Source organism: Salvelinus alpinus, chromosome 10 (genome assembly GCF_045679555.1).
Source record: "Salvelinus alpinus chromosome 10, SLU_Salpinus.1, whole genome shotgun sequence".
NCBI lineage: Eukaryota > Metazoa > Chordata > Actinopteri > Salmoniformes > Salmonidae > Salvelinus > Salvelinus alpinus.
The window spans coordinates 29772010-29794124 of NC_092095.1; the positions used below are offsets into that span (position 1 = coordinate 29772010).

The window sequence follows — 22115 nt, forward strand, 5'->3', positions numbered from 1 at the left end:
ATAAGTTTAGAGGGTGTAATATTATTTACCTGCAATTTATGTTCTTAACCCTGGGCAACATGGGCCTAGAAGGCTCACAGGGATATTGCTATCAACAGTACTATCAACCAATTTTTTTTTTTCAACTCAATACTTTTTGTATTCCCCCTAGTTATTTTGTTTACATAGATGCGCTGTCATTTTAACTCTAAAACTGCAAAGTTCTCACTCTGCCTCATGGAAAAATAACAACTAAAAAGAACAACTAAAAAACTCTCTTCCACGTGACAAAGTCTGTAGAATTGCAATTAGCTTAAACTGCAACGTGTTCTCTTCGATGCCAAGAGGCAGGCCTTTAAAATGTTCTTCCCAGGGCCCGAGACTTGGTTCGTCCGGCCATGCGCTGCCGAAGTCATAGTAAAACTCCTTGTGTGCTATTTTTATCTCACTCGAGTTGTGCTCTGATTATGGGGGGGGGTATTTTCTATTACAAAAGGGGTCTCCGGACACACAGTTGGAGAACCCCTGTTTTAGAGCATGCTAAATATTGTCAGGGAAGGGGTTGTCGTTTCCCCATTCAAATTCCTATGTCTCCCGCTCTCTGCTCACATCAGAGAGAGAGAAGCTTGTAAGTTAAGCTCTGAGTCAGTAATAAAATAAAATATGCCATTTATCAGACACTTTTATCCAAAGCAACTTAGTCATGCATGCATACATTTTAAGTATGAGTGGTCCCAGGAATCAAACCCACTATCCTGGCGTAGCAAGCGCCAAAGCGCCTTGATCTACCAGCTGAGCTACAGATGACCAGTACATTTTTTTGACAACATCACTTGACTTATGCAAATCTAGAGTTAGGGGCGGGGGCAGCAGACATGCTGGAGTCACTGTATAAACGTAACCTGACACCACAGATAGAGCACTCATCGATTTTTAAAGTCCAGCTCTTGCTTTCCCTTCAGTGAATTCTCACACTACAAGGATGGGGAGATACATTAAATACCTGAGTCAATACACATCTCTGAACTGAGGACTTTTAGTAGATTGTAATCCAGCTCTTACCAGGCTTTATTCTGGGTCCTGGCGTCGGGCTTGCTTTTTATCCTTTCACTCTCCCCTTTTTCGCTCTCTCCTGGACACATCTGTTGTTTTTTCCAGCGCTTTCCATTGGAAGAGGTCATCTGACCCAAACACACACTCCCAGTGTCTCTTCAGGATTCAGACTCCGCCGGGGTGGGGAAGGGCTGGTTGTCGACTTTGGCCAAGAGCAATACTGTGTTATCTTTTAGTCAAATGTCTTTGATGGTTTTTATAACATGTACATACAGTATGTGTGTTCAGTTTTTTAATCTGTCATTTACTGTGTACTGAAATGTATCATCCTTACAAAATAATTTTGAGGAGTATATGGGTCATGTTTCTCTTTGTCATTCATCATATGCTTTTTTTTCTGTTCATTGTGCTGTAGCGTAGCTGTTTCTTTATGGGCATAGCGGAAAACTTAAGCAGTACCCAGAGGATCGCTTCAGTTTGGTGCAATGGCACACTACAAAGGTTTTATGTGACCTATTTTTGTCCTATACAGTTGAAGAGACATAATGTCCCATAATCTCTTGCAGGCCTATTCCCAAGATGCATACCTCAAAGGGAACGAGGCATACAGCGGAAATGCCCTACACATCCCGGAGCCTCCTCCCATATGCTACCCGAGGATAGAGCCTAAAGCCCCAGGGATGGCCCAGGCCTTGGACCTATCCCCCTCCACAGAGGCCTCCCGGAGCGGCAGACCGGCCCAGGCAGGGGCAGGGAGACAGGGTACCTCCACAGCAGGCCACACAGACATGGGCTACCGGTTGGAGATCCCTGTCCCCCCTTCTCCTCCTCCGCAGTCCCCTAAAACCCAGACGGTGGTTTGTGTGTGCAACGAGAGTGTGAGGACAGTGGTGGTGCCGCCTGACCCAGTAGCGGATCGGGGGCCCCGTTGTGTGTCTCGGGCTGGACCCAGCCATAGGACCGACGAGAACCGTTTCGGAAGTCCCCTGGGCTTCTCAACCAGGCCTAGAATCCTCGTGACCCCTGGCCCCCCTGGAGGGTCACAGCTACAATATACCCACATCCCCACCCGGCCCACAGAGTCCTCAGTCTTCTCCCCCACTGGCTCTAGGCCTTCCCCAATCTACCCCGACAAACACCACCTCACCCCTTCCCCGCGAACCACAGTGGCCGACACCTTACCCTCCCCCACCACGCCCAACCACTACATCCCCTCACCCTCCTCCCCTGCCACGTCCACCTCCCCTCACCAGAACATCGACTGGCGCAACTACACCACCTACAAGGACTACATCGACGCCAAGCGGCTGCACACCTATGGCTGCCGCACCATCCAGGAGCGTCTAGACAGCCTGCGGGCGGCAGCCAACCCCAACGCCGCTTACGCACTGCAGCCTGGCCCTCCCAGTGCCAGCGCCTCCTCCCAAGGCCTGGGGGGGTCCCAGATTAGACCCAGGAGCACGTCCCACGATCGAGGATCCTACCAGGGGGCCACTGTGGCTCCACTGCGCAGTGCCTCCCAGGAGAGGCTAGGTGGGGGAGGGCCTGAGAGGACAGCCATGCCCAGGGACTGGCCCCGGAGTGCCTCCCAGGATACCCTACCCTCCTCAGCCCTCATGGGAGTGGCCAAGCCCCGGGCACGCTCCTGCGACTACCTGGGCCGGCAGGGCGAGCCAGCGGCAATGGTATCTACAGAGAGGGGAGTGGGAGGGTACAGCAGGGCAGAGCTGGAGGATAGCCTGCTACTATACAGGGGTGAGGAGGCCAGAGCCAGCAGACACGGGGCAGTGCTGAAACAACTACCCCAGCCTCACAGGACCAGCCTTACAGGCATGCCCATCGCTGCCCCTATGTTCACTAAAGGTATGACGGAGCCATTGCTCCCCTCTAGGACAGACAGCCTTGCACAGACAGCCCTCAGTAGGCCCTCGCGGTTGCCTGTTAAAAACTCCACCTCGGATCCATCGCCACTCTCCTTACCTTCTACCCGGGGCCCCGGTAACAGCAGTGCTATGGACCTGCTCAAAGACCAAAGAGCCGTGGTAGTGGGTAACCACCTGGGTTACTCTTCCTCGCCCCTGCAGCAGCTACAGCTCCGGGGGCGGGCAGACAGCCTGAGGGAGGAGAGCGGGAGGGATGTGGGCCTGGGTGCCAGGTCCTCCTCCTGCTCCGGCCCCTCCAAAGTCCCTTTTCAGAGACAGCAGGCCATCTCCTCCTCTACCTCCACTTCCTCCTCCACTGTTAACAGTACTGTGACCCTCAGGTCAAAGGTCCCCGCCCTGGTGCGGACTAGCGGGAGGCCGTTGGAGGGCGTAGAAGGGCCGGATGCCACAGTGGTGGTCCTGAGAAGGGATAAGAACTCGGGACCCCAGCCCATCCGCCACCCCTCCTACATCCTGGCTGTAAACGACACCGACTTGGAGACTCCAATGGAGGTGGGGACTCTAGCAGCTAAGAGGGGATCGGGGGGCTGGCTATCCAACGACGTTCAGCGAGACGTGACCATGAGAAGGCTGGGAGAGCAGCACAAGGCCTCGTGCGCCAGCAACCTGGACGACTCGCTCGACTCCATCCCCTTCATCGGTAAGGAACACGTTTCTGTTCTCACTCTCTCGACTCCTTTATTACCATAGCAACTCCTTACATAGAGAGAAAGTCCTGGGAAGGGGTGTGTGTCAAGCATCAACTTTAATTAGGTAACACATTTATAACACACTGTAACTCTTAGTATCAGGAGTTCCTGTTGCTCTGGTTTCGGCTTGCTTGAGGAGAGTGAGGTAGAATGTGTTTTGTGTGGGCGTGTGTAGACTGATTCGCTTAATGTGCCTGGTAGAGCATGTAATATCTCTTGGGTGGGGAGGTTATACAAGGGTTTTGATGTTATCAGTTTCTGCCCCCAAGTCTTAGCAGGTGGAAATTGTCATGCAGTGAAAGTCCTAATGCTCAGACTAGCTGCTGTCAGAGATGTCCTCAACATCACTCAAGCAGGTTAATGTTTGTCATGAATCTTGCCCTGGAGGCAGAACTGAGCATTTTGTTCTAGATAGGCCAGCTGCAAAGTCCAAATTTGGCTATAATATTTAGAAAAAAATTATGAAAACAACAATGAGCTTTTTTGTCCCTAAGGGTTAGGGTTAGGCATTAGGGTTAGCAGTGTGGTTAGGGTTAAGTTAAAAATAATATAGAATGACTTTGTGGCTGTGCCAGTTAGTGACTACTCTGCAGAACTGCCTCCATGCCAAAAGATGCCAACCTGCATCTCTCAATGTCAACATAGCTAATATGGTGAGTTGTCAGTTATCGCTCTAGTGCAACTTCTTTACGCTGTAAAAATGGTTTCCTTGGTGCTATACATAGATGTAGTTGGGCTATAATAGCTTTTGGTGGCAGGGGTTAATTGGCTGTTTGAACAGAGCTGGATTTGTTGTTGAGGTATGTCGTAATGCTTGGTCAGGGCAGGACAAGTCTATCTGAAATGGGGAAATTGAATAACGTGCATTCCATTTTTATTTTGATATTATTAGTATTGATACATTACCATTTCATTTTGCAGATATGTTGAAGGTGTCAGTCAGCTAGGTATATCCCCGTGTTAAGTTCTATGCCTTAACAAAACATCTAACAAAAGAAGAGAGTACATTCATCGTTGCCAGTATGCGGCTATACACCAATAGCAACAAATACCCTGTCTTCATTTTAAAAAGTAGCCGTTACTCAGTTCAACAATTACCATTCAAACCAACTGTCCAACATCTGCTTGTGCATTGTATGTCTGGCAGATTAGTAATTCTGTACTGAGAACAAGATAGAACATGGTTCAGTACAAGCAAATGTCCCGTTCCTGCTTGTGTTTTCCTAGAGCAAATGTGTTTGAAATGCATTGCGCTGATGTTAGGAGTCTCTTAAGCGTTCGCGATTAGGACTGCACTTTTCAGCTGTCAGATCGGAATGGAACTCTTAATTTATCTGTTGTTTTTTTGGTAGACTTATTATCATGTATTTGATGGTGTTGTTTTTTTAAGCTAGATTTGATGTGCTCTGGGTTTACGTGCCAATAGTTTGAATAGTTTCATTGACATGACATGAGCCATCATCCACCAATCAGGGCACCTTTTACTCAGACACCAGTGGCCTGGAGTCCACATGGGTTAATAATATCATCTTACACACACACACCCCTTTACATACTCTCTCCCACACACACCTACACACAATCAAACACTCACAGCGCCTCATAAGCTTCAGTCTGCCTCATGCATAAATCAGCAGCCTACCTGTGTAGTGGTCGCATGCTATATTTAAGCAACAAGGCCCGTGGGGGTGTGGTATATGGTCAATATACCACGGCGAAAGGCTGTTCTTATGCACAATGCAATGCAGAGTGCCTGGATACAGCCCTTAGCCGTGGTATATTGGCCATGTACCACAAACCCCCGAGGTGCCTTGTTGCTATTATAAGCTGGTTACCAACGTAATTATAGCAGTAAAAATAAATGTTTTGTCATGTCATACCCGTGGTCTGATATACCATGGCTTTGAGCCAATCAGCCTTCAAGGCTCGAACCACCCAGTTTATAATGTATAGTATTAGCTGAGCAACAATGTTTGCGCCATCACTCACAGCTGTAATGCTCTGTTTTGGGTAGTCTTACATTTCGACAGCTGTTCCATTTTAAACTTGATGGCTTGAACTGACAACGCGAGGCGTTTCAAGTACATGTGTCGAACAACGCTGTTTGTTGCTGTTTTCACAAACACATGAAATAAGGAACATCTGTCCCGATTTGGCAGCCGTATCATGGGAACGATCTGTGAGGTTGTGTTGGGGAATTTCACTGTAACAATCTTTGCAGCCGAAGAAACAGGTCAGATGTTTCATGTTAATGTGCGCTATTAAATGTGAAATGTTTTGCTTTGGCACACATAGGAATGTAAGCTTTCGCATTACTCAGGTCTATGTTTTATTTTCCTTCTAATAAAATATTTGGCTGACATATTGGCTGATTGTACTCTGGTTTGGGTTGAACCAGTTAACAAAGAGTTATACAAGAATATTATACGGATGATACAGATACATCTGTGAAGCACTTTGTTTTTGACGGCAGGTAGCCTAGGGGTTAAGAGCCATGGGCCAGTAACGAAAAGGTCTCTGGTTCGAATCCCCGCACCAACTAAGTGAAAAAATCTGTCTGTGCCCTTAACCCTATATCTGCCTGGATAAGAACATCTGCTAAATTATGTAAATGTACAAATGCATTATAATTAAATGCTTTTGGTAGTGATACATTTCTGTGTGCCCTGCTAGTATTCATGGCACTCTCCTTATCATTGCCAGACACTTCCATCCTGTACCTTGCGTCACCTGCTGCCTGGGACAGTTTGGCAAAGGCAGGGTTACTCACTGTACTCGGTAATGTTATGACTTGCCTGGGTGTAGCCTGCACCTTGGTTATATCTGCTTACCTGATCAGACTGACAACGGTGATGAAACGGCAGCTCACTTTCCCTTCCTGTGTGTTTGTTGATTGTGGCAGGTGTGGACTGGGTTATCTCTAGTGGCCATGCTGGCTCCATGAATAAGCCTGGCTGTCTCTGAATGTGTCATGTTCTCTCATAACCAGACTTTGTGTGTTTAGCTGTGTATGCCTATATTTCATCATCATGCCATTTGTGTTTTATTGCAGTCTGTAAATTAGCCTCAAACAGAGATAGCATAGACTGGTTCGGAATGAGTTTCACTCAGTCCTGAGCGCTGATGCTTGACTGTCTTTGTGCCACAGTAGACTTAATTAGAGTGATGTTAAGTATCAGACAGCCTACTTTTACCGGGATTTATAATTTATCTATTTTCATTCAATGTTTTTTGGGGAGTAGAACAGGAATAATGTCTACCCTTGTTTTAACTTTGGTTTTCCTCACTTCGTTTCCAGATGAGCCGTCCAGTCCAAGTATTGATCATGACACCAGTCACATTCCCGCTTCAGCTGTGATATCTGTTACTCCAATCGTCACCACCATCCCACCCAGCCCTACCTCTCCATCTCCTCTTATTCGACGACAGCGGTCACATGACCACGGTAAGGTTACACCCTTTTTTAACTAACTGTGCAGGTACTGGCAGCAACGAAATGCACGCTTTAAGAATAGTGTGTTAGAATGAGTTGATGGCTGAATTTGAATACTTGATCCACAAACAAGCTTGGGACACTTACAGCCTTGAGCTAGGACATTCCTATTAAAAGTTTGTTCTTTGGCTTATTTCTTGTTTGATAATCATTTGGCTTTTATTTTTAAAGATTCTCTTCGACTCACAACTATTGAATCGGATTCTGGTACCAAAACGGAGCGGTCCAAATCCTACGATGAGGGTCTGGATAACTACAGGGAAGGGTGAGTGTAATTTGGTCTAAAACGGTGGGCCAGTGCAATGTTATGTATAGTCTACACCCCCTTTCTAACACTGTAACATTGTGAAGAAAATAAAGGGGGATTCAAATAGATTTTTTTAAAAAATGTAATAGTCAATGATCTACGCAAAACACTCTGTCAGTGCAAGAAGAATTCTAACATTTTGTAAAGATGAATGAAAAATAAAACCCTAATATAACATGATTAGAAAAGTATTCAACCACCTGAGTCAATACATGTTAGAATCACCTTTGGCAGCGAATACAGCTGTGAGTCTTCTTGGGTAACTCTCATAAGAGCTTTGCACACCTGGATTGTGCAATATTTGCCCGTTTATTATTTTCAAAATTCTTCTGTCGAGGTGTTGGGAATCATGACTAGACAGTTATATTCAAGTCTTGCTGTAGAATTTCAAGCAGATTTAAGTCAACCACTCAGGAACATTCACTGTCTTGGTAAGCAACTCCAGTGTTGATTTGGCTTTGTGTTGTAGGTTATTGTCTTGCTGAAAGGTGAATTCCTCTCGCAGTGTCTGGTGTAAAACAGACTGAAGCAGGTTGTCCTCTAGGATTTTGCCTGTGCTAAGCTCCATCCCGTTTATTTTCGTCTTAAACTCCCCAGTCTTTGCCTATGTCAAGCATACCATACCATGATGCAGCCACCACAATGCTTGAAAATAAGGAGGCATGTGTTGTGTTGGATTTGCCCCAAACATAAGGCTTTGCATTTAGGCCAAAAAGTGTATTCCTTTGCCGAGTCACTACAATGTTGATGATCCATCCTCAGTTTTCTCCCATCACAGCCTTTGAACTCTGTAGCTGTTTTAAAATCACCAATGGCTTCATAGTGACATCCCTAAGCAGTTTCATTCCTGTCCTGCAGCTCAGTTAAGCAGGTCTGCATCTTTGATGTGTCTGGGTGGTTTAATACATAATCCACAGCATAATTATTAACTTGACCATGCTTAAAGATATATTCAATCTATGATTTGTTATTGTTACCCATCTACCAATCACTGCCCTTCTTTATGAGGCTTTCGAAAAGCTCCCTGGTCTTTGTAGTGGAATCTGTGCTTGAAGTAGTACTTGACTGAGGGACCTTACAGATGTTGTATGTATGAGGGACAGAGGAATGTTTCATGAGCTGAAATAAAATATCCCAGAAATCTTCCATATGCTCACAAAGTTTATTTCTCTTAAATTTTGGCAATTTGACATTTGTTTACATCCATGTTAGTGAGCATTTCTCCTTTTCCAAGATAACCTGACAGGTGTGGCATATCAAGAAGCTGATTAAACAGCATGATCATTACACAGGTGTACCTTGTGCTGGAGACAGTAAAAGGCCACTCTTAAATGTGCAGTTTTGTCACACAACACAATGCCACAGATGTCTCAAAATTTGAGTGAGCATGCAATTGGCATGCTGACTGCAGGAATGTTCACCAGAGCTGTTGCCCGAGAATTTAATGTTAATTTCTCCACTATAAGCCGCATCTGTCGTTACAGAGAATTTGGTAGTACATCCAACTGGCCTCACAACCGTAGACCATGTGTATGGGGTTGTGTGGGCGAGCGGTTTGCTTATGTCAACGTTGTGAACAGAGTGCCCCATGGTGGCGGTGGGGTTATGGTATTGGTGGGCATAAGCTGTGGACAATGAACACAATTTAATTTTATTGATGGCAATTTGAATGCACAGAGATACCGTGATGAGATCCTGAGGCCTTTGTCGTACCATTCATCCACCGCCTCACCTCATGTTTCAGCATGATAATACACGGCCCCATGTCGCAAGGATCTGTACACAATTCCTGGAAGCTGAAAATGGCCTGCATACTCACCACATATGTCACCCATTGAGCATCCGGGATGCTCTGGATCGACGTGTACGACAGCGTGTTCCAGTTCCCCCCCAATATCCAGAAACTTCGCACAGCCAATGAAAAGGCGTGGGACTACATTCCACAGGCCACAATCAACAGCCTGATCAAGTCTATGTGAAGGAGATGTCGCGCTGCATGAGGCAAATGGTGGTCACACCAGATACTGACTGGTTTTCTGATCCACGCCCCTACCTTTCTTTTAAGGTATTTGTGACCAACCGATGCATATCTGTATTTTCAGTCATGTGAAATCCATAGATTAGGGCCTAATGAATTTATTTCAATTGACTGATTTCCTTATATGAACTGTAACTCAGTAAAATCTTTCAAATATAACTTATGTGATTTGTTAAGCCGAAATGTACTTCTGAACAAACGTAGGCTTGCCTAAACAAAGGGGGTGAATAGTTATGCAACGACTATATTTTAGTTATAAAAAATGAAATAATTTGGAGAAAGAAATTGTCATTTTCTTTTCACTACGACGCTATGGAGTATTTTGTGTAGGTCAATGACAAAAAATAGCAATTAAATCTATTTCAATCCCACTTTGAACGCAATAAAATGTGAAGGGGGTGTATAATTTCTATAGGCACTGTACATTTTAGTCATTTTCGTTAGACTAACTTGTGATTTAATCTTTCTATTTTCATATTTCTATGTTCCTTGTAGGAGGCAAATACCTGGTCTAAAGGGCCTTAGGAAGGTGAGTCCAACCTCAACACAGTAATATCAATATTAGGTTACATTTGGATAGTCCTGATTTTCCATTAGTATGACCTTCTGTAGAGCATCTACAATCAACAACTGCTTGCTAAGGATACACTTGGGTTAAGGGTTAGGGTTGGAGCTAGGGTTAGTAGATAGTTAGTTGAAATGTTACTGATAGTACATCTGTAGATGCTCTACAGACTATCCAGATAAAGTATTACCCAATATCAGCCCACATAACAACAAACTGTAATAGGGAGTATGGACAAACCCTCTGGTCACTTTCCACAGAAATTATGTGCCTACTGGCTATCAGACTCGACTGCATCATTATAGTTTGTTTTACCTGCATATCCTGCCCAGAGGTTCACAGCCTGAAGATAAGAGTCACTCCTCTGAACCGCTAGCATTGATGTTAGTCAGTAGCGGTTGTAAAATGGATAATGAGTGAGACTATAAAACCAAATGAGGTCTAAAGACCCAGCCTGGATGCCAACCTTGCTATTTCTGTCTGTCTGCTCACTGGAATGGAGCATAATGTCTGATTCTGGGGCCGTATAATAAAAGTCAGGCAAGGGTCATCCAATCAGCGAACTGTTCATTGGAGGGACTCCACATGATCCGTCCTCATTATCCAGCTTGCTGACTGGCCCCAGAGGCAGACTGACTGGCCCCAGAGGCAGACTGACTGGCCCCAGAGGCAGACTGACTGGCCCCAGAGGCAGACTGACTGGCCCCAGAGGCAGACTGACTGGCCCCAGAGGCAGACTGACTGGCCCCAGAGGCAGACTGACTGGCCCCAGAGGCAGACTGACTGGCCCCAGAGGCAGACTGACTGGCAGCTTACGAAGCCAAGCACTGTACCTCATGTTGCAGTATTGTGTATGTATGAGATTGTAGAGGTAACTCGTGTGTTTGTTGTGTTAAAGGCGACGGTGGACAGGTCTTCAGAAGATTCCGGATCCAGGAGAGATTCCTCATCAGATATCTTCAGTGATGCTTCCAAGGAGGGCATGCTCCACTTCCGACAGATCAACACGGACAAGAGCAAGGTGTGTGTACAGTGCTATCCACACTCCACGCACAAAGGGGGTCAAGGCAGTCAGTTATATCACCTGTGACATGGTTTAGAAAGAGTGGTGGATAATCCTGTTCCTCTGGTAGATATTTAGTACAGTAATGTTGGTTTCTGTGTGCATTGCACTTGTCAGACCAGTTTGGCTTTGACCTAAATGTGTTTGAGATTCCTGACTCTGTCATGTCTGCCTTGATGAAATGACTCCCCCCTCTAGTGGGTTACACTGGACATGATGGCAGCTCATACTTTCTTGGAGAACCATTTTAGATGAGATGCATCAAGGATGTGGAGATACTTAATGTGCAATGCCAGTGTCAAATTATAAGAGACGACGATGTCTTTTTCAGTGCCTGTCTACCTCACTGCTGTTTTATGTGTCTGACATATATTTCTCATACTTGTCATTAAGTAATATCATTGTTTGTGCCTCTCCTCTCTCTCTGCAGCGTGTTGGTGGGGGAATGCGCCCCTGGAAACAGATGTACGCAGTGCTGCGAGGCCCCTTCCTCTGCCTATATAAGGACAAAAGGGAGGGACAGGCTCATGCCAACTCCCAGGTGGAGGATGAGCCCCAGCCAATCAGCATCAAGGCCTGTCTGATTGACATCTCCTACAGCGACACGAAACGCAAGAACGTGCTGCGGCTGACCACGTCGGACTGTGAGTACCTGTTCCAGGCAGAGGACAGAGAAGATATGCTGGCCTGGATCAGAGTCATACAGGAGAACAGCAACCTGGACGAGGAGGTGAGACACACACACACACACACCATACAGGAGATTAATTCCTATCAAGTTCTCCAGGATTGACAGAAATTTGTGGCAAAGTGAAATCAAACCCTTTCTGTGTTGGTAGAAAACACAAGGTCAACCTCATGGATGGCCAATACTTCATTAATTACACAAATGTAGATCAAGTATACTTTGTCACTAACCGTCCCTTGATAAGAATCAGCTAACAGTGATTGGCTACAGGTCCTAGGTCACATAATACACACACATGACCCCTCCCTGGTCTACCTTAAAATAGGCTAACTTTACCACAGGACATACCTCCCCTCTATTAGAAACCGAAGGTCTTCTTTCCCCTCCATTTAAGACCACTATGGTACTATTGTATATTTCTTTGGATTTACCTATTGCTAACTGATAGCAGTGGGTTATGCAAAGGGGAGGGGAGTCATATTGCATCTGATGAGTTAACATTGTCTGCTGTCTTTTTCTTCTGCCTTTTTTCTTGTTTTAGAACGCAGCCTTTACCAGCCGTGACCTCATCAGCCGAAAGATCAAGGAGTACAACACCTTGATGAGGTAAGCAGGGCGGACCACAGAGAGAGAGGAAGTCTCTGCAGTACAGAGGGAGATTGAGACCTGTGTGGACGGCTCCTATTGGACGTCAGACATCAAAACGTTTTGTTTGTGTATGACCCAGCCCGACAGGCAGTAAGAACGAACCGTCGCCCAAACCGTCACGCCAGTCGCTGAGCATCAGACAGACGCTACTGGGAGGGAAGGGGGAGACCAAATCTCTAAGTCCACACTTACCCAAAGCAGAGCAGGAGAGGAAAAACATGCACAAAGGTAAGAGCCAGAGGATTAAAATGTTCGCTTGGCTCTCAACTCATTTACTTGAGTATTGTGAATGTCTGATTTGATTTTGAGAATGGCTTTGAATATTCCATTGCTTTTTGCTCCATATATACTGTGTGTGTCTGTTGGTGCTCGTGAGACTCCTCATGTTTCGTGTGTTAACCCTTCAGACGACACCAGTCCACCCAAGGACAAGGGGACGTGGAGGAAAGGTATCCCAGGGCTGATGAGGAAGCCCTTTGAGAGGAAGCCTTCTCCAGGCATCACTTTCGGGGTGAGGCTGGACGACTGCCCCCCAGCTGTCACCAACAGGGTGAGATTCAACTCACACCTACACTACGTATTCTCTCCATCTCCTCTTTTTGTTAATTGTTTCATTCATGTTTATTGGAATGGTTCATAAGAAAGTTCCTTCTCAACACTGTCACACACCTTTCTGAGAGTGCTGCAATGATAATTGATGAGTCCATGTTGTGTGTGTGGCGTAGTTTGTTCCCCTCATCGTGGAGGTGTGCTGTAACCTAGTGGAGGAGAGAGGGCTGGAGTACACAGGGATCTACAGAGTCCCAGGGAACAACGCAGCCATCTCCAACATGCAGGAGGAGCTCAACAACAAAGGCATGAACGACATCGACATCCAGGATGACGTGAGTGACTCAACCCAGCACATGCCACTTTCACTCCCTCTCTCCAGTTGTCTTTGGCCCATCCTCTTTCTTAATGTAGGCTCTCTCTTTTTGTCACTCCTCTCTTCCCTTAGCTTTTCCATGGTCTTTTCTTATCTCGTCTAAAGTCACTTTCTTTCTTTTTTACCTCCCTTTAACAGAAATGGAGGGATCTGAATGTGATCAGCAGTTTACTTAAATCCTTTTTCCGGAAACTTCCAGAGCCTCTGTTCACCAACGGTAAGAATATTCAAGGAGTCCCACCAATAGCCTATTAGGAACAGCCTTCCATTAAGGGAGTGTTTCCAAAACTTGGTCCTGGGGACCCCAAGTGGTGCACGTTTAGTTACACAGCTGATTCAAATAATGAACTCATCAAGCTTTGATTATTTGAATCAGCTGTGTAGTGCACCCCTTGGGGTCCCCAGGACCGATTAAGGGGTCACTATGCCACCTAGTGACTGAGTGTGAAACCTACACTTAATTACATTCTGTTTAGTGTTCACTTTCATAACACCAAGACCCTTTGTAGTCTTCTGTAAAAACCAATGTCCGTTTCATTTGTGCCCTGTAGAGAAGTATGCGGACTTCATAGAGGCCAACAGGACAGTGGACCCAGTGGAAAGACTGAAATTGTTGAAGAAGATGGTGGGTTCATGTGACATTCATTGTGAACTTAACTGACATTATTGCATGGTGACTTATACTCAACCTATTTCTCACTGCAGCTTCACGAGTTGCCAGATCATCACTATGAGACCCTCAAGTTCCTCTCGGCTCATCTGAAAACAGTGGCTGACAACTCTGATAAAAATAAGGTATTGTAAATTTCCATCTTGAATAGTGGCTGGCAGTCCTCACTTTTAACTTAGAGAACCTGTGATGTAGTGAGGATATGTGTGAAGCGTGTGTGTGTGTTTCTAACTATCCTGTGTGTTAGATGGAACCTAGGAACCTGGCCATCGTGTTTGGTCCCACTCTGGTGCGCACTTCAGAGGACAACATGACCCACATGGTCACCCACATGCCCGACCAGTACAAGATCGTAGAGACTCTCATTCAGCATGTGAGTCCCACTTACCACCTTAATTGCAGACACAAGTGGACTGTTTGTGCATAGTCTGCATATCAAACCATTTCTACTTGAACTCATTTGAGAATTGTATCAAAAAAGTGATTGTGAATCCCCTAAAGATAAAGCTCCCTTTCCTTTGCTCCCTTCTAGTACAACTGGTTTTTCACAGAGGAAGGCAATGGGGAGCCAGTGGTGGGTACAGGCACATTGCTGCCCTCAATGTGACTTCTGTTATTCCTGTCCTATTTGCTATGATTATATATTAATTTTTTTACTTGTAGAGTGTTCACACTGTTGCCTGACTGTTCGTTTCAGACAATGGCCCGATATGAGAATGCAGTGGAGTCTCAGCCTGTGCCCAACATCGACCACCTGCTCAACAACATCGGCCGCACGGCCTCCACGCAGGGGGAAGTCTCAGGTAACGTGTTCCCTGGACCAGACCGACTCTGTGGTGGTGGGTCAACCTTTTACTACTTTTCCCTGCTAACCACTGTCTCTGTCGCTGGTGAGACCAATGTCTTTTAGTCTAGCAGCGTGCGAGGTTCAGTGTAATTACGTCTGGTGTCCAGTGTTGATGGATAGTGCTGCTTTCTTCCCTAAGAGATCCTTCTTTGCCTCATTTGCTGTACCATAAGATAGAAATGTCCATGCCTCGTCATGACTCAAAAAGACTGTGTTGGTTTGCGAGGGCAAATTATTCTTGCCTCTTCTCCATTACGCAAAGGAGAAGGGTCAAAATAATTTGTCTGATCTGTACATTTTGCTTTCTTAGATTTTCCTTCCTTGGTTTCCAATTTTCAGCAAAATTTCTTTGCCTCAAAATTGAGGTTCTTTAACTTTCTTTTACAATCCCTCCATCTTTAGTGTTTTTATTCAAACTCCACTGGGCTGTCGGTTTTTCCTCTCCTCCTGTTATTAATCCTGCCTACTGTTGCACTAACACGGCATGTTCTCTCCCAAAGACTACACGAGAAAAGAAAGCAACAGGTGAACTCTGATCCCTCTGTCTCTAGTGCCGCTCTGTCGGGTGTCCTAAAGGATTTCCCAGCATTCACACATACTGATCTTGACACAGGCCAGGTTGGAGGAGTCTATCACACCATGATGTCACTGATGGCCTCTCTAATGTCCGTGATGGACAGCTGGAACTGTAGGAAGAAGGAGGATTGTTGCCCCCAGTGTAGCTGTCTAGTCTGCAGAAACCCTCGTTTCTTGTAAGCTCGAGAAAACCGTCGTAAGAAAAACATGATGAAACCGTTTGACAAAGAAAATGTGAAAGGGAAGCAGAGCAGCGGCCATATGGTACTGGACATCCGGTGGTGTCCGTTTTGTATCTGAGTATACCTAACACAGACCGGTGATACTATCTGAAAGGCTCTCCACTGTCTCTCCTCACTGTCTCGCAAGCTTCTCGCAACAGGAGAGATAGCATGGTATGGTCCCCAGGTTTCTACCTACCCAGTCAATGTGCACTTGCATACTGTGCCACCATCTGTCTTCAAGGGGTGTGTAGGGGGGCTTGGCTATGTAAAAAAAAAAAAAAAAAAACGTATAGTCAGTCAAAGATCAATACAAGATCAACTAGGCAGCAGTGGATAAATCTTTTCCTCGCTGGCATTCTTTTTCATGTAGTGTCCTCTCTGTTCATAGCTAGCCCCTCTGTGACCCCCCTCTCATGTCTTAGCCTCATGGTTCATTCCATGGTTGTCGTCACCATGTCACTGTTGTCATGGCAATATATGCTGCTGTACTTTTCATTCAGTCCATCCCCCTCTCGGCTCAACTAGACTGAATATACTCTCTTTTTGTTAGCCTCTAACTGAAGCCATAAGACTTTTCACACATCATTACACTACTCTTTCTTAGAACCATAATCCTATGTTTGTTGAGTCAATAGTTATTATGGTAATACAAGAGTAATTACATGTTAAAGTCTCCTCAATGAAGTAGCATTCATCACTAGTCAGATGTGCTAGGTTTGTCATTTGACCATCAATTCAGGCAAAAACAAGAGATTGTGCTAGAGCTCTTTTGATCAGTAATTGGAGGCTTTGGTTTGCTATATAGCGTAGACCATACAGAGGGAATCCATTGACTTCCTGCATGGCATATTACATATTTCATTGTTGTCTCATTGGCCTGCTGTTGTGAAATGCACCTTGGGTATTGTTTGCCATTACCACAGTTTCACTCAGTATCCTGATATATTTGGGTATTATTGTTTTAGAAAAGTTGTAAGGACCTACTTGGCCCTAGCATCTTCTGTGCTCAGTGCTACTTATCTTTTATCCAGAATGACTTTCAGTTTTGCATGTACTGAGGTTTCTGTTTCCATGAAAGAACACCCCACCTGGGTGGATGTGGATCTGAGTGTAACATAGTGCTCACTGCATGGCTTACCGCCTCATGTTTCTGTCATCCTTCTGTCCACTTACCTGCCAGGTTCTCTACATCAAGCACAGTGTCTTATCTGTGTTTACTATCCTCGTCATGGTTCTCTCTGTTTCTTCTCTCTCTCACTGTGGCTTTTTCATATTGCACTCTCATGGATGTTGTCTGGTTGTCCCACATTGTTTTGAATAATTGATGGATAATCTAACATGTTCCTCTCTCCTCTCACTGTTTCTTACAGATTCACCCACTAGTGACTCTGCTAAATCGAAGGTGAGTGTGTGCCCAGTGTCTGCTCTCTCCAGCTTAATGTAGTGTAGGGAGGAAATAATTGGTTGGTGAGCAGAACAAAGGTCAGGTCACCAGGCTAGATCAAAGCACTGATTCCCACATGTGTGACAGTAGGCCGGGTGGAGTTTCGTCTGTGAATACTGAACACTAACAAAACAAACAAGCAATAGTGTAAACACAGCCTTTCATGTCAAATATCAGACTATGTTGGGTCTTAACTTCACAAGTCTGTCCGATCTTTTCTGGGACATTTGTCTTCAACAAAAGGATCACTCGCACCATAGACAGTGCAGGAACTGGTGCTTATCATTACTGCACTGCTGTCATCTGGCTGCTTCTCTCAGCTTTGACTCAGAACACATGAGTTCATGCAGAACATCAAGCTTCCCGTGCTGGGCTGCTTAAGTGCGCTGCTGTTACTGCTTCTGTTGTTGCTGAAAGGCTTGCATGGTTCAGTTGTAGTTGTCCTCCTGTCACTAACGTTCCTACTCTCTGTCCACCCTTTTGGTTTGTGGCATTTTCAGAGGAACAGGTGCAGTACTGGTTGGCCAAGAACTCAGGCAGGGGTTAGAGGGTTTTTCTGTGCGTTGTTCTCCCAAGGGGGGTTTCTGTGGTACAAGTTCTGACTTGTTTCTCTCCCTCTCTATAGGGTTCCTGGGGGTCCGGGAAGGACCAGTGCAGCCGCGAGCACCTAGTCTCCTCGATCTTTGCTGCAGCCAACCGCAAAAGAAAGAAGCCCAAGGACAAGCCGCAGCTTAGCAGCTCTGATGATGACCTAGACTCGGTGTTCCCTAAGAAGGAGCTCCCTGGCCAGAAGCAGAATCACAGAGGCCTGGAGGTGGAGCCAGGGATCAGTGTCAGCCCTGAAGCAAAAGAGCAAGCAAAAACAGGAGAGGAGAATGGGAGAGGTATTGAGCTCACGCCCAAAGGCAAAAAGGAGCACAGGAACTCTTTCTTTTTAAGGGAGAAGCCCTCGTCAAGGCAGTCCTCACCTGCCCCCTCACCCAAAAACTCTGGCTCCCCCAGACTCAGTTACCGCACAGCCCCACTTGGAAAGCCCTCTTTTTCGAACACCCTGTCCCATCTGGATGAGCCTACTTCTGATCTGGGCACCATGAGCTCTGGGGCTTCCATGCCCAGGGCACGACCTAAGAAGTGGGTGTCAGGAGCTGCTGCTCCTGATCTATCAGTGGCTGGGGCTGGGGCGTCAGCTGGGGCAGAAGTGAGCTCCATCACCTCGGACTATTCCACCACTTCGTCCATCACCTTCCTGACTGCAGCAGACTCTAGCGCACTCAGTCCAGATGTTCAGGGTGGGGACGAGGCAGATGACGAGCGCAGCGAGCTTATCAGTGAAGGCCGGCCCATGGAGACTGACAGCGAAAGCGACTTCCCTGTGTTCGCTACAGGGGGCGGCAATGGCCAAACCATGCCTGCCTTAGTGAAGAACCAGACTGGGCATGGGCTAGAAAAGCCTGATCCTGCAGCAGCTGACGGGAAGACGACTCCTAAACTGGAACCCCGTCGCCTCTTTCCCTCCCACAGGCTGATTGAATGTGACACACTCTCCAGGAGGCGGTCCCTGCGACAGAAGACAGATAGCGAGTCATCAGTAGAGGGTGGGACTGGCAGCGGGGAACGTGTCGAGGGCAGGTCGGAGTCAACACGACTGTCTCGTGTCTTGGAGGTGATGAAGAAGGGGCAGTCTACCGGCAGCCTCAACTCTTCCTCCCGCAGTGAGTCGGAGCGCCCTCCCGAGCCCGCCTTGCGCCTCAATATCACAGAAAGGCTCAAGTTCCGTCTGCGCACATCTGCTGATGACATGTTTGGCGTGGGTGCCCAAAAGAGCCGGTCTTCCCCGGAGACCCGCAGCAAGAAGAAAAACATCCGGCGTAGGCACACCATGGGGGGCCAGCGGGACTTTGCAGAACTGGCCGTCATCAACGACTGGAGGGAGCAAGGCGGGGTGGACCAGGCGGCTGAGCTGTCAGCCATGGACCGCCTCAAGCCAAAGTGCTCTTCTCAGGACTTCTCCATTCGGGACTGGATCGCCCGCGAGCGCTGTCGGGCCGGAGTGTCAGAGTTCAGCATGGACACCCCACCCAAAGTTGTCCCCGAGGGGAACAGGGCACAAGCCCAGAGTACCACCCCAGAGAGACCCTCTGGCTCCCCATGCCTTCAGCCCATGGTGGGGGAGCAAGTGAACGGAGGTGGGCCGCAAGGCAGAAACAAAGCCAGCCTCAACCTGGCGGCTGACGACGCGCACCCACACAAACTGTCAGGAGCACAAGTCGTCCGCTCACGATTCTATCAGTATCTATGAAACAGCAAGGGTGTGTTGAGTGTACATGAGTGAGTGCATGAGAGAACGGGTTTACGTATGTATTTAGATACCTTAGCAAGGGTTACTGCACTTTTTCTTTTCTTTTTTTTTTACAAAATATATATTTTATATATATCTACTGTACATATGTGTATAGGCTCATAAGAAATGTAACTGGAATGAAGTTAAAAAGGTTTGTTTGTGTGTAATCGCTTTAGTTGACTTGGTGTCTTATACTGGAACAGACATGAAAAATTCACTTCCATCCTTGTGCTCAAACCCCAGTCATAGAAGAATGTGACAAGAACATTCATAGGTGGTTTTGTGTGATCGACAGCACACAAATCAATGGGACATGAAAGCCTGGACTGTGGTGCATTAACTTGAGTATTACTAAGGAATACATATCTAATTCTACAAGAGGTAGACATTTTCTATGTATATTCTTAATTATGTTGACTAACACAGTTGCTTGTTAGAATTCTTTTTTTTTTTTTTATCTGTATGCTCATATTTCTGATGGCTGCTTTCTGTGCTGTGTACTGTGGGAAGTTATTTTTACAGTGCATCATAGCAGACAGATATTTGCTTGAGGGACAGAATTATAGTTGTTTTTATCAAATAAATAAAATGTAGTGCAATGTATGATAGATGCTTGGTACACTTGCTAAACTGAACCCTCTGTACAATTCAAGTCCACATTTTTTCAAATCTTTAGTAATGTTTGATCCTTCATTAAAGAAAAAGTGCCTCTTGAATTGATTTCTGTGAATAGATAGAGTGCCATGTTTTATTCCACACTTGTAAACACAATATTTTGTTTAATTACTTAATTGTATCAAGGAAACACTTATTTTACTGTTTTTAAAAAGTAACATTGTGCAAAAATCCAAGCTTCCAAGGCATTCCAGTCTTGTTTTTTGGGTCCTCACTTTTTTATTCGCTTCATGTGAATTTTAAATATTAAGTTCATAATTCAATGTATATATTTCATGTATATATATTTTTTTCTTTGTATTTTTCAAGTGCAGTAAAAAAAAGCATGGTTACTTATGACCTGGGAGAAATGTTCATCTCTGAGAACTGCATGAAACAATGCTTCCTGGACAGTGAACATCTTGCCTGTGTGCAGCAAAACAAGGGTGCAACACCCTCAAGAAACACTGGAAATAAATCATCTTTATTTGATTCTGTTTGTCCTGTCCAGGTTGTTTTACTTTAGGCTTAGTTTTCCTGATTTGCAAAGGAAAGCCAATGGAGCACTATCCATGTGCAACCTTTAATGTTTAGTTTGGATCAGTTGATTTGGGCTCATTTAATCCGTGGCGCTGAAGACCTGTGCTACAGCGCAATATAAATTTCAAAGAAATGTTCCTGGTAACTGCATGTCAGCTCAATCGGAAATAACCTTTGAATTTAAATCTCGCTACAGCGCAGACCTTCAGCACTACAGGTTGAATCGAGCCATTAAATAGTTAATGGTCCACTGATATAGATGGTGAAAAGTGAAGTGCTGGCTAATATGATTTGTTTGGGGGAGCTTCCCTGATAATTCTAGCATTGCAAGTGATGAAAAAGTAATATGAGCCTTGAGCTTGCTACTCAAGGAGTAAACTAAGGAGCATAAGTGGTAATTAGTATGGCATTTATAAAAGTAATGGATGGGATTAGCAGCTGCTGTGTGTCATCGGTATTGCAGTCCAACCTCAACCACCAGAAAGCAGCTGACCAAAGCAGGCACGTGCACAGATAGGGCTCTACCAGATCACATGCCCGTTTGCCCTTCCAGTCTCCGTGGTGGTATTTATATGCAGTGCCTTCAGAAAGTATTCACACCCTTTGACTTTTTCCACATTTTTGTGTTATAGCCTGAATTTAAAATGTATTAAATTGAGATTTCTTTGTCACTGGCCTACACACAATGTCCCGTAATGTCATGTTTCTTGAAATTTTTAGAAATGAAAAGCTGATGTGTCTTTATTCAATCCCTTTGTCATGTCAAGCCTAAATAAGTTCAGGAGTAAAAATGTGCTTAACAAGTCACATGGAATCACTGTGTGCAACAATAGTCATTCAAAAATCATGTTAAATACCTCAACTATGTGTGGAGTACAGAGACATCTGTACGGTCCCTCAGTTGGGCAGTGAATTTCAAACAAATTTCAAACCCTACCTGACACCCTAGACCCACTCCAATTTGCTTACCAGCCCAATAGGTTCACAGACGATGCAATCGCAACCACACTGCACACTGCCCTAACCCATCTGGACAAGAGGAATACCTATGTGAGAATGCTGTTCATCGACTACAGCTCAGCATTTAACACCATAGTACCCTCCAAGCTCGAGACCCTGGGTCTCGACCCCGCCCTGTGCAACTGGGTACTGGACTTCCTGACGGGCCGCCCCCAGGTGGTGAGGGTAGGTAACATCTCCACCCCGCTGATCCTCAACACTGGGGCCCCACAAGGGTGCGTTCTGAGCCCTCTCCTGTACTCCCTGTTCACCCACGACTGCGTGGCCATGCACGCCTCCAACTCAATCATAAAGTTTGCGGACGACACTACAGTGGTAGACTTGATTACCAACAACGACGAGACGGCCTACAGGGAGAAGGTGAGGGCCCTCGGAGTGTGGTGTCAGGAAAATAACCTCACACTCAAC

At 45.8% G+C, this 22115-nt stretch overlaps 1 protein-coding gene across 4 annotated transcripts in view; it reads left to right on the forward strand.

The window, feature by feature from the left end:
• arhgap21a (Rho GTPase activating protein 21a) overlaps positions 1-20639 on the forward strand; it is a 99984-nt gene extending 79345 nt beyond the window's left edge. For all 4 annotated transcript variants that reach the window (XM_071331162.1, XM_071331161.1, XM_071331159.1 and 1 more), the window contains 18 exons: positions 1599-3615; positions 6963-7109; positions 7329-7422; positions 9998-10031; positions 10966-11088; positions 11561-11860; positions 12360-12424; positions 12546-12694; positions 12874-13016; positions 13192-13350; positions 13530-13608; positions 13943-14016; positions 14097-14186; positions 14309-14434; positions 14594-14635; positions 14759-14864; positions 17079-17110; positions 17778-20639. In XM_071331162.1, coding sequence (XP_071187263.1) covers positions 1599-3615; positions 6963-7109; positions 7329-7422; positions 9998-10031; positions 10966-11088; positions 11561-11860; positions 12360-12424; positions 12546-12694; positions 12874-13016; positions 13192-13350; positions 13530-13608; positions 13943-14016; positions 14097-14186; positions 14309-14434; positions 14594-14635; positions 14759-14864; positions 17079-17110; positions 17778-19451 — 5454 coding nt within the window. In that variant the 3' untranslated portion in view covers positions 19452-20639. The remainder of the gene's footprint in view (positions 1-1598; positions 3616-6962; positions 7110-7328; positions 7423-9997; positions 10032-10965; positions 11089-11560; positions 11861-12359; positions 12425-12545; positions 12695-12873; positions 13017-13191; positions 13351-13529; positions 13609-13942; positions 14017-14096; positions 14187-14308; positions 14435-14593; positions 14636-14758; positions 14865-17078; positions 17111-17777) is intronic.
• The last annotated feature ends 1476 nt before the right edge of the window (positions 20640-22115 follow it).